Raw genomic sequence first — 17,402 nt, 5'->3', positions numbered from 1 at the left:
GTGTAGATAAAACTTTCAGTGTTTTATGTCACCAACACCATGTAACAAGCAGAATAGGTGAAGTAATTAATTTTTAAGTACATTTAGGGTAAGAGGAAGTCTCATAGAACTGTTCATTGAACAATTATGATCTACTAAATATAAAAAAAGGAGAGAGGCTCAAATTTATCAACTTCAGCTGAAACTCAAGCTTGTATCATACTGGCTGGTGGCATGTACAATGCATGTGTTGGGTGTAAAACTTTATATAAATTAAAGCTGACAGGTCACTCATTTTTTTTTTTAGAAAAGAGTTCTGTGCTTTTTTATTTCCACATAAGGAAAAAGAGAGTGGACTGGGGTGAGGATAGCAGGAGTTGGGAAAGAGTACAAGTAGAGCATGCACTTGGTAGATATACAGGGAAAATTTTCTTGACAAGTAGAATTAAGATTATTTTAAAAGTGATGACTTTTTTTTTGGCCTGAACTCTGAAGCCCATCTTAGTTTCATTTGTCTAGCCAAACTCTAGCTTGACAACAGCTCCAGCCAGTTGATGTCATGTCGTCAATCTTATCTGTTGAAAATACTGACATCTTTACTCTGGCAGCTTGTACAAGAGCTAAGGAAAGGCCATGCTTTTGATGGATGGTCTGAAGGAGCTTTGAATTTTCCACCAACTTACAAATATGAGAGCAACTCAGAGAAATACTACGGAGAGGACCCAAAAGTTGGGAGGCGTACTCCGGCATGGTATGCTTCTGCTAGATTTTTCCACTTTTGATTATTTGTGTGTATGGACTGTTGTTTCATCTCCTGTAAATGCGTTATTTTTCATCCTTGTATTTATTAATTTTTTGTTTGCATTTTTTTTTTAATTAGTCAAATTAACACGCACACACAAGGGGGAGGAGGTAGGAGATTTTTTTTATTTTTTTTTTGGAAAGAGCCGGAAGCCACCAATATAACGGTCCCGTCCCATGTTTATTAATAACCCTCACTTATGGCGGAGGAATACCATGGAAACAAAATGACATTTGAGGCTTACATAATAACCAATAAAACACCCCATGCATCAAACCAAACAAAAGAAGAAAACAAACCTATACCAATACCAAAAGGAAACCAACTAAACATACCTCATATAAGCCGTACCCATCTTATCCAATCTATACAAACATTTGATAACTCTAGGAAGTTGACTACTATTTGTAAACAAACTATTCCTTCCCATGGCACCTTATCGAGCCAAAGCATCTACCACTTTATTCCCTTCTCTATACAAATGATTTATAGAAAAATCTACTCCCTCCAATAAACCAATAAGCTGCTCCCAAAAATCCCACAATACCATAAAGAGCATTTACTAGATTTTATCCAATTTACTACAATATTCGAATCACATTCAATGTCAATACTAGTATGACCCAATTGTTTGCAAAGCTTTATTCCTTCCATCACCGCTCTCAATTCAGCTTCATTATTAGAACGAAAACCAAAATATTTTGAAAAATCAAAAATAAAAGAACCTGTATAGTTTCTAAGGATGCCACCACCATCCGCTGGCCCTGAGTTCCCCTAGCTGCTCCCATCCAAATTTAGTTTTAACCTCCTTTGCCTCGGTTTTAGCCATTTCATACCTTGTATAGTTTTATTCTTTTTATTCACAATCTGCACTTCCAAATTCTGCAATATTCGAACATCAGCATTATTTAAATGAGCCATAACTGTACTACTCTCCAATTTCCCCTCCATTCTAGTCACACATCTTCTCCACAACCTCCAAACTACTAAACAAGGAATCAAACCCATCAATGTTCCCAATTGAGAGTATCGGGAAGCCCTATTAAACCACATTTGGACTCTTTTTTTTACAGTTTTGGTGCCTAAGGAAAGGTACACCTACCTCTACCGAAACCTTCCTCCATACATCAGCAGCAAGATCTCCCTTATTCAAAACATGCTCCACATCTTTTGATTGCCTCATCTCACAACAATCACACGCCGAAGCAAGTGATACCCCCATCCTTCTCACATTTTCATCAACGCTTAAGCACTTAAGAGCAACCTTCCACATACAAATAGCAATTTTCTTCGGTAACCATTTGTTCCAAACCCACTTTGCCCAATCAAACTTTGGAGCTCTAATTCTGATAACATCCCAGGCCGACTTTGTATTAAAGCAACCATTCTTTTCCAGGAGCCATAGCAGGATGTCCGAAGAGTTTATAAGCTTTCCAACTCTTTCCATCACTTCTTCCGCTTTATTAAAACCCAGAATCCTTTGCAAATTTTCCACATCCCACACATTATTAATAACCAAATCTTTTAATCTAATATGTGAATGTGTACCATCTGGAAATTGAATGTACTATTTCTTACTTTTGGTAGATTTAATTGAGCTATTGCTTTCATTTTTTTTTCCCTGTTTGTTGATTACTTATCTTTTGTTTATGCATCTCATGAATACATCTTGCTCCTGTTTTCTTATTTGTTTGTGTGTTAATCATGGCACATTTCTTGCTGTACTTATCGTTCCTACCCCTGCTACCTGAGGTGCATGCTGATTTAAAAAAATAATAATAATAATTAATTTTGCAGTTTGTGGAACTTAATGTAGTTTTCGATAAAAATTTCCATTACCTCTTAGATTATGAATACACAATCCTTGGATATCCCTGCTACCTAAGATGCATATTGTTCTTTTTGTTCAGCTCATGAAACTTACAGTTTTTAATAAAATTTCTCATGACTTTTGAAGTTATTATGAAATCACAATCCTTTGAATGGGTGGGGCTGGCCATTCTGGGTAGCGCTCAGTAGCTTCCTTGTCAACTCTTCCTTGGGTATGGGAACTGGCAATTCTGAGTTGTACTTATTTACTGCCCCCGTAACTTGTTTTCCACCAAGTTTTTTTTAAGAAAAATATTTTTTTTGGAAAAAGATATCAGGAACATAAGTTAACAATTTGTATGGAGATCCATTCAAAACATTGTTATAGTAAGTGATAAATGGCTGGCAAATTGTTAATTTAATGATAAAAAGTTATGGTTAATTCCAGGACATTAATCATACAGTTCAACCTTCTATTTGCGAACTTTGCACCACATACATTTCTCTTAATGGTTCTTGTCATTAGCTTCTGGTGTAGAATTTATTATAATGTATATTCTTCTTTTAGGTGTGACCGCATTCTTTCGTTTGGTAAGGGGATGAGGCTAATGAGTTATAGGAGGGCTGAGCTTAGGCACTCTGATCATCGCCCTGTCACTGCCACATACATGGTGGAGGTTGAGGTGTTTTCTCCTAGAAAGCTACAGCGTGCTCTTACCTTCACGGATGCAGAAATTGAAAGTGCAGAAATTGCAGCAGATATGGGTATTGATGTTGGAAGGAACAATCTGAGATTAGTAGAGGTGAGTACTTTGCCATGTATGATGATTGTCTGAACAAGATCATTTTGCAGGGTGCATTTCAGATTGCTCAATTTAGAAAACAAATGAGGGAAATAAATATATAAGATTTGTCAGGTTATAAAAATGAAGTTATTCCAAAAGTTATGAAAAAATAAATTAAATCAAATTGCTTCTCCATATATTGCTAACCCAATAGTGACCTATTTTTCTTACCTCCGAATAGTTGATTGTTCTTGTTATAGACAAAAACCCAAAATCAAATGCAAACAGTAAAGCAGATAAATGAAATAAAACAAAAAATAACGCAAAGCAAACACTGATATTTGGCTTTGAAACCTACATACACGGGCGAGGGAGGAGGGTCTTTCATGATAAATCAACATAGAGATACAAGGGGGGGCAACAATCTTCCAAACACTCAAAAACCTAACCCTAGATACACTTGATCTCATGTAGATGAAGAGAGAGTAGTTCCAAAACCAACGAGCATCACACATGTTTGATTCGTTTGACTCTACATAGCTCAAGAAAGGGCCCATATGGACTGGGCATGAAGATAGGAATTGAAGACATACTCAACAAATCCTTAGCTCTGCTTGAATTTCATTAAGGGAGCCCATACAGTACAAAATATAGAAAAACTTGTCTCTTCTCAATGAGCTCCATACGGGCACAAGTCATGAGATCCTCCATATTAATTTGTGGTGACAATGTTATTGATAGCCTGAAGTCCATTTCAAGTGGGATCTCACAAGCTTTAGATTTTGTTTGTCAGAATATTCAAGAACTTTCTCTTCATATTGCCAAAGACCAATACAACTTTTTTGCCTTGTGATCCTCATGAATCTTCCTTTCCAAATCTCCTTAGCAACGCCCAAATACTTCATTTAAACTCACCACCTAACTTGGACATCAATTTTTTTTGTTTCTGACATATTGTTGGCAAGCATAACATTTAAAAAGATACAAAAACATATACACATCTCACAAAGGCCACTTACTGTTGCTAGTGTCAATTATGAAACCATCTGAATGCATGTACCATTGTATGGGGCATTGTTTTAATTCGTATGAAGATTTTTTTAATAAGAAAATGTGGTCTTCCTTACCTTGAGATTGACTTAGTCTCCTCAAGCTCACCTTGCAAGGAAGCAATTTGTAGGTCAACTTGCTCAAGCTCCAAATCCATTTGAGCAACCATGGCAAACAACACATAGTAGAGCTATGCTTCCCATGCATATATGTCTAGCTCTTAGCAACTTGGCATGCTAAGTATCTCATATCCTCTAGACTTGTTCTTGTAGACCTATTTGCAATTAACAGTCTTTCGGCGGTGACTTCACCATCTCTTAACATTTTTTAACAGTGGCTCCACCAAATATTTTGCATGATTCATGTGAAGAGACTTTAATTCCTCCTTTATTGCAACAAACTTCTAAGCTGATTCATTACAAGTGATAGGTTTCAGAAGAGGTAGATTATTACAATCTGTCTCCTTTGCCGTTGCCAAGGTATAACAACTAAGTCTGGATCGACGTATCTATGAGGTGGTCTAATCTCTCTCTCTTTTGTTTTGTGTATAAAAATGGAATATTGATGGTCATGAGGTGTTTTGTCATTCTCCATAGAACTAGGAACATCATTGGAGCCATCTGACCAAAATTTGACTGTGATAATGGCTCCGATGACAAATAAAGGTTTAGCCTGAATCTCCAACTCCACTTGTGCAACTAACTTCTTCATTCCTGCATTGTAAGGAACAAAATACTCTTTTTATGGGTAAGGCATAGCTATCTCAACAAATATAACATCCCAGCTAGCAATGACTTTCAATCCTTTAGGATCCCAAAACATAAATTCGTTAATCCCAGACTCATAACCAAAGAAAATGCATTTCTTGGATCTAAGTTCTGTTTTACTATCATTAACATGTGCAGTTGTAGGACATCCAGAGGCTTCCAAATCAGAATAACTAGCAGTGTTACCTAATCTACGTTCACTAGAGTGTTCAATTCGATAGAAGTGATTGGAGAGTGGTTCAAAGTTGTAGAAGCTGGCTTTGCCAAAAACTCCTCAAGAGTCTTAGACAATCTCTCATTGGAGAGCATGCTCTTTGTCCTCCCTAGGGGTGTAATCGGTTCATAACAGTTCGGTTATGGGCCAAACCGAAAACCGAACCGAACCTTGCAGTTTTTAATCTTGATGAACTGAAACCGAAACGGAACTGAACCTGTTATCCCTTGGAGAACCTAACATTGGGCGGTTCAGTTCTAGTTTTTTCGGTTTTTAACCAAATTTTTCCTCAGTCATTATCATCCAAAAATTTCCATTGCACAAAACCAAAATTGTTCCCACCAAAGCTTCTCTTAAGAATAAGAAGAGTATAATGACCTTGATGATCGAGGCTGACAGCTTGAGTTTTTTCCCGGTTTATTCTTTTTTTTTTGAATATATTAAATAATACCTTATTCTGGGAAGTATTTCGCAAAATGACTCTGACGTAATCTCGCTACTCCAAGTAGCGAGATTTGCCACGTGTCACACCCAGGATAAACGTAGGCAAATCTCGCTACTTAGAGTAGCGATATTTGCTTGCCACGCGTCTAGACTAGATTGGGGCTGCCAAATCTCGCTACACAAAGTAGCGAGATTTTCTGTGCATAAGGAATTTTTGGTTTTACCCTTATTTATTTATTTATTATAATAATGATTAATTAAATTATTGGAGGGAAGAATCATTTATTAATTTAAATTTTCACATAGAATAAATTACATTTTGTAATTTAGTTAAAAATATTATTTTTATCTTAAATTAATATAACAGTCATACATTATAAATATACACTAATTATATTTAATTAAATAGGAAATATTCTATTATTTTATTGAGTAGGAAATATTTAAATATTAATTTAAAATAATTATTTTTGAAATTATGAATTAATTAGAGAGACTAATTAATTGATAACAGCAACTTGAGTTGGCCGTATTTAGAAAATGAAAAATGGGGAAAAAGAAAAGTAAAAGAAATATAAGAGAATTTAATTTTTCATAATTCATATCAAGAAAATTGAGGAAAAAAAAAGTATAGCAAAACAATGCATAAAAATAGAATTTTAGAAATGATCGACATTTGAGTTTTCTGAATTATTAATCGTATAAAATAAGTTATCATTTTTTTAATCATATATGATGTAAAGAAAAAAAAACAAATGAACATACTTTTTCTTAAATTTTTTTTTCTATGATTTCCTTTTCTTTTTTAATACAAAATCTTTCATTGAAATGAATCTTAAAACATACCTGTGTACTGGAGATCAACGAGCTCAATCCGAAAAAGGAAAACCCGATTCCACAGTAAATGACAATTACTTAGGCTGATTTGATAGTCAAATAGGCACTAGAGAGCCTTTTGAAATACTCCTTCAACAACCTCTTGGGGAGGGAATCTTCTTGCAAGCCATTTCACCACCTTTTTCCACACACAAAAAAAAAAAAAAACCCCACCAAGAAATGAACCCCAATACACACCGATTCGCATTACGGAACAAGTCTACTGAGTTCGCCAAAATAATAAAACAAAAATAGCAAAGCCAATGTAGACACTGATCAGAACAGAAATCAGAACCACAAAACCCTCCCAACATAATGAAAAAGCAAAGATCGAAGCTCGAGAGAAATCGGCAAATGAAGAAATGAAATTACCGGCAAAAGAGCGAGAGTGGGAAGTGATGCAGAGGCCTTTAGGGAGAGATTGGGAAGTGAGATTGAATTCAAGAATGGAGAAGATAGGCTTGTCTGTTGCCCTATTTATAGGTGGGCCTTGTTAGTGTTACGTGGAGGGCACCTATCCCAAACCTCTTTGGCAAAGTTCGATCTATGACCATGGTCGCGGCCTTGACAAGCTGCTCTCTGTTCTTCGAATATGCCCAAAAGGTTTTGACATTCTGTCTGAATTCAAGCTCTATTGAAACACTTTAATCTCGTACGCCATGGAAATGGCTTCCATTCCTCAAACTGTAGAAGAGATCTTCAAAGATTACAGCGGTAGACGAGCTGGTCTTGTTCACGCCTTAACCTATGATGTTGATGATTGTTATGGTCTCTGTGATCCAGATAAGGAGAACCTGTGTCTGTATGTACAGCCAAATGAAACTTGGGAAGTTACTCTTCCGATAGAGGAAGTTCCACTTCCTAAACCTGTGTCTGTTTAGGGATAGGGTTAGCAAGTCTCAGTTCAACCAGGTTTTGAACATTGAGTTGGATCAAATTATAGAGGTGTTTGTGCTTATCCAATTCCTTTTTTTACACTTGTTACCCACATTATTTCCTTGGATTAATTTGAAATAGATATGTGATCATAAATTTTTTTAACAATATTTCGTATGTGTAGGCATGTGGGCTAACAAAGATAGCCTTCTGGTTTGAAATTTGACTTCGTTTGGTACATGCTTGAGCATGCATGTTGAGTGTAGTTGGGGGGGGGGGGGAGATATAGGGTTCAAATTTCAGGAACAAAGTTTAGCCCTCTAATTATTGTCAACCTTCATGTATGCAGTTGCACTGATATGCTATGCTCATTTGGCAGCAACTTTCATTCACAATTCATGAAGTTTGACGTCATCTTCTTTTTTCTTTTGTGGTAAGTATGTAGTTCTTGACCTACTAGTAATTTGAGTATTGGAACTCAAAATTTGATATACATTTATCATAGTGTGGGCGTCCAGTATGTTCACAACGTTACATTCACCAGTTTCATACACATCCAACATATCAAATTACTTTAAAAATTTCGGCAGAGTCCCCTTTAAAAATTGAGCATATCCATCCATGCACCTGTTCAAAGAAAATATTTATCCAACACAATTGATACCAGTATGTTCACAACGTTACATTCACCACTTTCACACACATCCAACGTATCAAATTACTATAAAAAATTCAGCTGTCCCCGTTAAAAATTGAGCATATCCATCCATGCACCTGTTCAAAGAAAACATTTATCCAGCACAATTGATACCAGTATGTTCACAACGTTACATTCACCGGACCCATACACATTCAACATATCAAATTACTATAAAAATTTCGGCAAAGTCCCCTTTAAAAATTAAGCATATCCATCCATGCACCTGTTCAAAGAAAACATTTATCCAACACAATTGATACCAGTATGTTTACAACGTTACATTCACCAGTTTCATACACATCCAACCTATCAAATTACTATAAAAATTTTGGTAGAGTCTCCTTTAGAAATTGAGCATATCCATCCATGCACCTATTCAAAGAAAACATTTATCCAACACAATTCATAACCAAATTTCATTCACACATACATCCTGTGGAAAATGAATAAATAAATCTAATTATAGATAAATAATACAACAATGCTCTTTACAATTGAAAAAAGAAAAAAATATAATGGATGCTTGCCACTTTAAATAATACGATGATCTATACAAATGAAATAATGAACAAATACATGATGTACAAATAAAAGAATGAACAAATACATGTTGTACAAGTGAAATAATATGACGATGATCTCCTACTCGGTGCCGCAAGGAGGTCGTCTCTAGTGTCAACGTGGCTGTCGTCTGCGTCTACCCTCTCCTGGCTGCTCCTCCGCGTCTGGCGTCTGGGATCGTCGATGTGCTCCATCTCCGTCATCTCCACCAATCGGTACTGCAACATCCATGCGAAGCTGACGGGGAGCTAGCTCGTATGAAGTCTTTGGACGAATCCAAGGTGGCAAAGTAGGTGCATCCACCTCCTCTGCATCGAGAGGGTCGTCTAGCAGGTATGACATCGACAGGGTCGTGGCAGAGTCAAACGGGGTGTCCGCCTGTCTACTAAACGAGCCTGCAATATCAGCGGCTATCGCTGGGGCATACGGTGCGGATGGGCTGAACACGAACTCCTCCTGTACAATGGGCGGCGAGGATGTCGGACTCAACGGACGACTTGAGAAAGCTGCTCGACCTCCTCGTATTGGAGCTGCTCGACCTCCTCGTGGTGTTGGGGCCCGTCGTGGTATAGGGATCCGTCACCCATCCCCATGGATAATGTCCAAACTTGCTCTCGCTAAAATCTGGACATCGGGCTTGGAAGAGAGTACGTCGACCTGGTGTAGTACATTTGCCTGCAGCATACGAAAAAAAGTGGTTACCACATTGACATCATAATGTGGACGGTAAAAAATTACGTGTACGTTAGAGTATTTTTATCAAGCTTATGTAGACCACCGCGGTCCTGTCCACGAAGCGTCATGTGATAGACCTATACCGCGTATAATATGGGTCCTCTGGACCCCTCGGACCGTCCACCTCCACTCCCTGTATGATGTACTCTCGCCGATGTAACCACATAGTCACGTACATCGTGTGCTCCGCAGCCCAATCCGTGTTCCCCCGACCGCGATCATCAATCTCGTGTAGGTCGGCCTTACGTACATCGACGTCCGACGTCAACAAGCTGTGGGGAATGCCCTACCGGTAGCCAAACTGACGCATCACTCGGTCAGGGAGATGCCACTCGATAATATGAAAACATATGAGTGGCACTCGGGCTACCCACAGGTCCCTCCCAGCTAGAACGTCATCCGTGTAGGGCGCCCATATGAACTGCGCGTAAACATAAGCAAAATGTAAGAGGTGGGTAAGGCTATGTGATAAATATGCAATACAGTCAATACACTTGAATCGGACTATACCTCATGCTCCCGGTGCATGTCCAACTCGAACCTGTACCAGGGAAACGTATGTTGCGCAACATTTGGCGCCAACAATTGATCCCTCCACCTATACAAAATAATATGTAAGTCAACAGGTGTAACCACTAGTACGTACTACGAATTAATATTTGAAGTACTGATACCACGAATGCATTATGAATGAAGTTACTAACTTCCATGCGAGTGGGGCTGGGTCAGTCGGGCAACCCTCCTGATCCCTCTCAATAACACGCCGAACACCACGACGCGTAGGAGTTAAGGATGTGAATCTCTCCCACGCCCAAACCTGTAATAAGCGAAGGGCTCCTCTGATTTGTAAGTGGGACACATCAGCAGCGCGACACATCTCCCGGTAAAGCCACGCTAACGTCGCGGACCCCCAACTATATCCTCGTATCTCTACTTGCTCCGTGAGGAGTAGAAGGAACATCAAGTGCGCATAACTCCCCGAGAGGTCGCAGAACAGCATCCCATATATCAATAGCAACAAGTGGGCACATGAAACGTTTGCAAGCAATGTAATGTCTACTAGCATGCAATTCACATCACTGCATCAGCCATGCAGGAGGCATTTAGATCAAATTGTCACCCGATTTACAAATCAAATTGCAACAAACTAGTAAGTGACAAAAAAAAAATCATATAACATCAGTACATTTTGTTGCTAATCCACATTTGTATCAGTAAACAATGTTAAATTTACATGTTTAGATAAAGTTACATTATATAAGTTACGCATTTTTTATTTTTTTTTTATAACTTAACACTATTATGTGTATTACATTTTGTTAAAGCATTATTCAAAATTTTTGTTAAAACATTAAATTTGTAAATCATTTTAAATTTTTACTTTATGCATCATTTTAACAATTATTTATTTAATTTTTTTTTAATATTACTTAATCTATATTGTTTTTCTTATGCATTCTTTACAAATTTACAATAAATATACCCATTTACGATTATATTGATCTTACTTTTTTTTCTTATTTTTTACATTTATTCATTTTGTATATGCTAATTATAATGTTATTCTCATTTTTGAAATATATATTTTCACTGTATATACACAATTAATTTTAATTCAATACATTTTTTTGTAATGTTTTTTCAGGTCATATTATTGATAAATTAATATCATATTGAGCGTCAATTGCATTTCAATTTCTTCATTTACATTTTATCACAAGTACGATGTTCAGATATTTAATTTTATGCTATTTTTATTATCATATATTCATCATTCACATTTGTTTATTAAATTGCATAGTTCTTCATATTATTTATAATATTATTACATTTCATTGAATATTATTACTTAATTGCATCACATTGTTACACTTACATACGCACTCATTCAACATATTTATGTTATCTATTCATATTTATTGACTGATTTTCTACATTCTAAACAGTTATTTTTAGTATAATTTTTATTTCTTTACTTTCACACTACTTTAAGTACGTATTCATTTTTTTTTTTCCACATTTATTACATTACTAATTATTCATGTGTTATGTTCATTCAAATATCTTTGTGGTTGATCAACTTAACATCATTTCGTAATTTGACAATAGTATCATAAGCATGTTTATGCTTTCATTTCTAAAATATTTTTTATTAGCAGTTTATAAAACTATATCATCTTCACCACTTAATTATTATTTTTTTTCATTATTAAGTTTAGGTAATCAATATTTGATAATTGTTTTATACATTACACAACACAATGCAATATAAATTAAATTGAGTTATAAAACCTACATTACACAAGTAATAATACAACATCACTGAATTTATCAAAGTATATTATCGTTGAAAATATGTGTGTGTGTGTGTGTGTGTGTGTGTGAGTGTATATATATATATATATAAACACAGCTTGCAGACAGTAGCTCTAGGTTTTTTTCATTTTTTTTTTGTAATATAATAAAATACAAAAAATTAAATAAAGGTCTTACCTCAATGCGGTTTCGGATGCAGCTTCCAAACAAGAAATCAAAACCAAAATTGTAAACTTTGAATCTTGAATAGAGAAGTGCTTCAAGTAAATTTGAATAATCAATGAAAATACTTGGGATTTTGGGTAAGAAAAACATACCCCATTCCTACGAGTTTTATACGTTACTCGATCGAACTCAAATGCCAACGGTCACCTGCTCCACCAACGGCAACCTGCTAGCCTCTGCCGTCCTCCTCCTGCTAGAAGCCTGCTCTCTGCAACGTCCGTTCGCGAGTGAAGAGAAGGAGAAAGGCCTGTGTGAATATTCAAGGCAAATCTCGCTGAGGAAGTAGCGAGATTTTCCACGCGTAAGACAACGAACGGCTGTTCCATTTCCTAGGAAAATCTCGCTACTTCATCTAGCGAGATTTGCCTTGACACGCATCAACACTCGAGTGTCTGGCCCTTTTAAATCTCGCTACTCCAAGTAGCGAGATTGCGTCAGAGTCATTCGGGGAAATACTTCCCAGAATAGAGTATTATTTAATATATTTTTTTTTTTAAAATGATAAACCAGGAAAAAACTCTTAAGGGCTTGCTATCTAACGAGGCAACGAGGGTTGCAACTTGAGAGGTTGTCTAAGGTTGGAGGCTTGGAGTCGTAGGAAGTAGGGAGGTGCCAAAGCCTTGCTATCTGATGAGGCAACAGCCGACGAGGGTTGCAAGGTTGCCGGCCTACGGCAGGTTGGGAGCTTGGAGTTGGAGTCACACCATCGCAACGTGAAGAGAAGGAGAAACGCCAGAGTGGGGACTGGGGAGTGGGGAGGCAGAGCCGCAAAGGCATAGGGTCGGGGTCAGTTGATATTGAGAAGGAAACCGTAGAATTTGAGATTTGAGAAGTGAGAATCTAACTCTACTTTTTCATTTATATTAGGGGAGCATTTCCAGTGTGCCGTAGCCTACTACAATTAGGATAGTGGACCAATCATATCTTAAGAATTGAAACCAAATCATATCCCGTTCGGTTGTATTTATGAAACCGAAACCAAAAATTTCCATTTCCAAGAATTGAAATCGAAACCAAAACCGAATACTTAAAAACATAATTGCTTGTGGTTTTGTTGCAGTTTTCAGTTTTTCGGTAATTTTTTTTCACCAAACTTCTATGCGCTCATGTATACCATTTTGATAAGGTGTCTTAGTAATTATGAAATCTTTCACAATGCCTCCATTTTTGGAGAACTCTTTAAACCCATCAACTACAGAATTGCAAACCATTATCAATTAGTGGACATTTGATTTACCTCTCCATCTGCTTATTAATCAAGGCCTTCCACCACTTGAAGGCAACAAACACATCATTCTTATGCTTCAAGAAGAACACTGTAACCTTTCTAAAGTAGTCATCAATGAAACTAAGAATGTACGAGCATCACCTATGGAGGGGAACCCAACCTAAACTGAAAGGTCTAAATGAACATCATCCAGAATATCCTTGGTCTTACAAACTATCTAATTATAGCTAACCCTTTTTTATGTCCTAAAGTCTTGATTCTAGTCCACCTTATTTGTTTTGTACTTCCATTGAAGACCCCTTCTACATAACACAATCAGACCTCTCACAATGTTCCAGCCTTGTATGCGATAATCTAATGATATTTGAATGTGCTAAAGAAAACGAGGAAACAAATCACGCTGACTGTTAAAGCATGCAAAATGTACAATCTACCTCCTAATATCTTACTCTTCATTGGAACTAAAGCACCTTTACTGACCCTTATAACTCAACCTCCACTAGTGTAGTTGTACTTATTAGCATCAAGGATGCTGAAGGAAATAAGATTCCTCTTTAAGTCAAGGACATGCCTCACATCTGTTTATTTTTTCCACACTATCAAATGCTTTAATTTTTATTGTCCTAATAACCTTAGAAGAAGCATTTTGCCATTAGCACAACTCCATCATCAAGAGATTAGTAAGTAGTGAACCAATCCCTATTGGGACACAGGTGGAAGGAACAAGCATCATCTAACATACATTAGAGTTTAGGTGTGGTTCTGTTACTTGTTAAAAGAATATTCTTAACAATATCACTTCAGCAAGTTTTTCGTTTCTTTTATGATCATTTTTTTTTTTTTTGGTTCAATTATTTCCTTTTAAGCTAGGAACAACCAATTATTATGTGTTCCATTTCCATTGTAGTAATTACAGATCAAATTTGCCAAGCAAACAACAACAACAACAACAACCAAGCCTTAAGTCCCACTAGGTGGGGTCGACTATATGAATCATTTTTCGCCAATTTATGCAATCATGGACCATTTCTTTTGACAGATTCAGGGATATTAAATCCTAACTCACTATCTCTTCCCAAGTTATTTTAGGTCTACCCCTACCCTTTCTACTGCCCCCCACAGTAACTAACTCACTTTTCTTCACTGGCGCACTATGTGGCCTATGTTACAAGTGTCCATACCATCTAAGTAGTCCCTCCTTTATCTTATCTTCTGTAGGAGTTACACCTAACTTACCACGAATATGTTCATTCCTTAATTTATCTTTTAATGTTATACTACTCACCCATTGAAGCATACTCATCTCGGCAACTTTTACTTTTTGGATATTCTGTTTCTTCGTTGCCCAACCTCCTGATCCATATAGCATAGCTGGTCTTATAGTTGTCCTTTAAAATTTTCCTTTCAATTTTAAGGGTATTCTACGATCACAGAGCAGACTTGAAGCACTTCTCCATTTTACCCAACCTGCTTTAACTCTATGCATTACATCATCTTCAATTTCTCGTTCAGCTTGCATAATCGATCCAAGGTATCAAAATCTACAAGTGCTATTTATATCTAAATTTTGATCTGTGCATATGTTTATTGTCTCTGGAGTTACTTTCATTGCTTCTTTTTCCCTGACAACTGCCCTTCTTTATTTTCAGAGACACCACCTCTTACTTTGACAGCAAAGATGCTTGAACATTGCAATGCAACAGAGTCATTGAAGTTGGTTTAGGAAGGGAATGATGAACAGAAAAGAAACAAAGCAAAATCCTCATCCTCATATTTCTTACCCAAAATTTCCAAATCTATAATCATTGTCTGGAGTTCAACAAGGTGGAATTTAACTAGAGTCATCTAGTAGGAATAAAAACACTGTTTCAAGATGTCGAACAGCATCTCATTTGATGAATGCAACTGAATCTGAGCAAAGGCTTTACAATTCATCCTCTCCTCTTCTTTCTTCATTCTCCAGCATCTTCTGTCTCTAACAAGCGATATTTAAGATCCATCTGGGTGAAGATTGTATGCCTCTTGATTTGTCACGAAGTAAATTTTTTGTTGTAATCAAGTACTATAATATTGTGCTTTACAATTTCCTTCTCAAAACCAAGAAAACCCCCAAATCAAATGCAAACAATAATGTAGATGAACAAAGCAAAACAAAAACCTACGCAAAGCAGTCAATAGGATTTATATGGTTTGGCTTTGAAGCATGGGGCTTGAAAGGAGTAAGTTTCACTATGAATCAAAATAGAGATACAATGAGATATCTGAATCTCTCAAATGCTCAAAAGCTATCCCCAAATATACCTAACCTCAACTGGAGGAGATAGCAACCCCAAACCATATAAACATAATGTGTGTGACTTGTTGTGCTTCGCCTTTGGCTATGTTCGATTAAAGGAGGAAGCCTCATTAAGGATAGGAATTCAAGACATTCTTGACAGTTCTCTAGGTCAATTTATTCTAGGTTATTGGTCAAACAATACTATTATTACTTTTCTTTAAAAAAATGCATTGGTAAGTGTTTTTATAAGTTGTGTACATCATTTAATTTTCAAAATATCAGCCCTGGCAATTGTTTGTTATTTAGTTTGCGACTAGTAATACAATGTATCTGTAGACGATCAACAATCTTTAGCAGCAATTCCTGAATTTCAGACCGCTGAATTAGTTTCTGTTGTCTGTGTGACAGTAGTATGTTCTACATAAAGGGCTGTCAATAGGCTGGTCCAGCAGGCTATACTGAACCAAGCTTTTGGCATGAAGATTTGGATTTTTCAGAGTATTAGTTCTAATTGATGAGCGTGCCCTGTGGTAGGCGCATGATCTCATCTGCTTGGCCCTGTGAGCAGCCGAATGTCTAGTCCCCTTCTGCCTTCAGGCCAGAAGGAACTAAGGATACAATGATTGTTTGGATCAAGGTTTTGTTTAGCAGTCAACACAAACGCTTATGCCCCACCCTAGTTGGGTTCTTTGCACACTTTGTATAAACATAATTCCGTCAGAATGTAACTTTGGTACTGATACAGGATATATCTGATTGGGAGCATTAAGAGAGGCAAACCCATGTCCGAGACGAAGAGGGTGCGTGTGAGCATGAACAAGCTACTGTGGTAATAGTGATACAGTTACTAAGCTTTAATTCCATTCTATTGATTTTATTGTTCTTTGATCGATGTTGTATATTTTACATAGTGTGTAAATTTGTTAGCATGGGAGGTTTTCCCCCACATGTTTTAAAAGTTTTGTTGGGCAGCCAGTTTTAGAGGAAATAAAAATTAATCAATAGTAAAGAATGTCCAGTTTATTGGGTGTAACAACACAAGTAATGTTCGTTAAAGGTCACTCCATTTTCTTTGGGAACTCTCCCTCACTGGTTGAGAAGTTTGCAAATGGTATGGCAAGATAGTGCAGCTATGTTTCCATTTTTGTATATTTTATTTGATAATCTGGATTCTCTTTTTGTACCGTCCGTGAAATAAATTGCTTCTTTCTAAGGTTAATTTTGTATGCATGGAATACTTTTTTGATTGCGAATACAACACTTCGGTATTCTAGAATTAAATGAAATGAAAAAACTATTTTGGATATTCATTTCATTTCATTCCGTTCGAGTCTTACATGCCAAACAAATCAATTGCATAATACAGGCGATTTTATTTTTGGCACAATAACAGCAGCGAGGTTTATGCTATTCCAAGCCAATAGAATAGTTCAGGATGCACATTCCTATGCCAAAAATTTCAGAATGGGAAGTCTTGTTATTTCTTGTTAGCATAGCACAGCATAGCACTGACTTATTTCATTCACACTCATTTTTGTTCAAAAAAAATATAATTAAAAGTTTTTAGAAAGGGCAGTTGGGGGGCAGGGGTTGGGGCAGTGTGGACCAGCCTGCTGCTTCTTCCACAGGCAGTTGTAGGGTCCTCGCCCTCACTGCATTTTGCCCTTCCCACACCCACTGTCACCTCTGAACCCTTCTCCCTGCTCACACCACCAAATCCTTCGCCCCCATCACCTATAATCCTATGTTTAGTATAT

General features: G+C 36.8%; 1 protein-coding gene across 15 annotated transcripts in view; it reads left to right on the top strand.

Moving 5' to 3' along the window:
• Positions 1 to 16,864, top strand: part of LOC131162247 (type IV inositol polyphosphate 5-phosphatase 3) — a 47,954-nt gene extending 31,090 nt beyond the window's left edge. For 5 of the 15 annotated variants that reach the window (XM_058118534.1, XM_058118530.1, XM_058118535.1 and 2 more), the window contains 3 exons: positions 588 to 730; positions 3,159 to 3,393; positions 16,057 to 16,864. In XM_058118534.1, coding sequence (XP_057974517.1) covers positions 588 to 730; positions 3,159 to 3,393; positions 16,057 to 16,107 — 429 coding nt within the window. In that variant the 3' untranslated portion in view covers positions 16,108 to 16,864. Of the gene's footprint in view, positions 1 to 587; positions 731 to 3,158; positions 3,394 to 7,951; positions 8,036 to 15,016; positions 15,449 to 16,053 lie in introns of those variants that run through there. The other 10 variants (XM_058118538.1, XM_058118537.1, XM_058118531.1 and 7 more) reach the window with 5 other exon arrangements.
• Positions 16,865 to 17,402: the final 538 nt, after the last annotated feature.

This window comes from Malania oleifera, chromosome 8 (genome assembly GCF_029873635.1).
Source record: "Malania oleifera isolate guangnan ecotype guangnan chromosome 8, ASM2987363v1, whole genome shotgun sequence".
Classification (NCBI taxonomy): Eukaryota; Viridiplantae; Streptophyta; class Magnoliopsida; order Santalales; family Ximeniaceae; genus Malania; species Malania oleifera.
The sequence above is the reverse complement of the archived record's forward strand: the minus strand, read 5'-3'. Positions and strand labels throughout refer to the sequence as shown.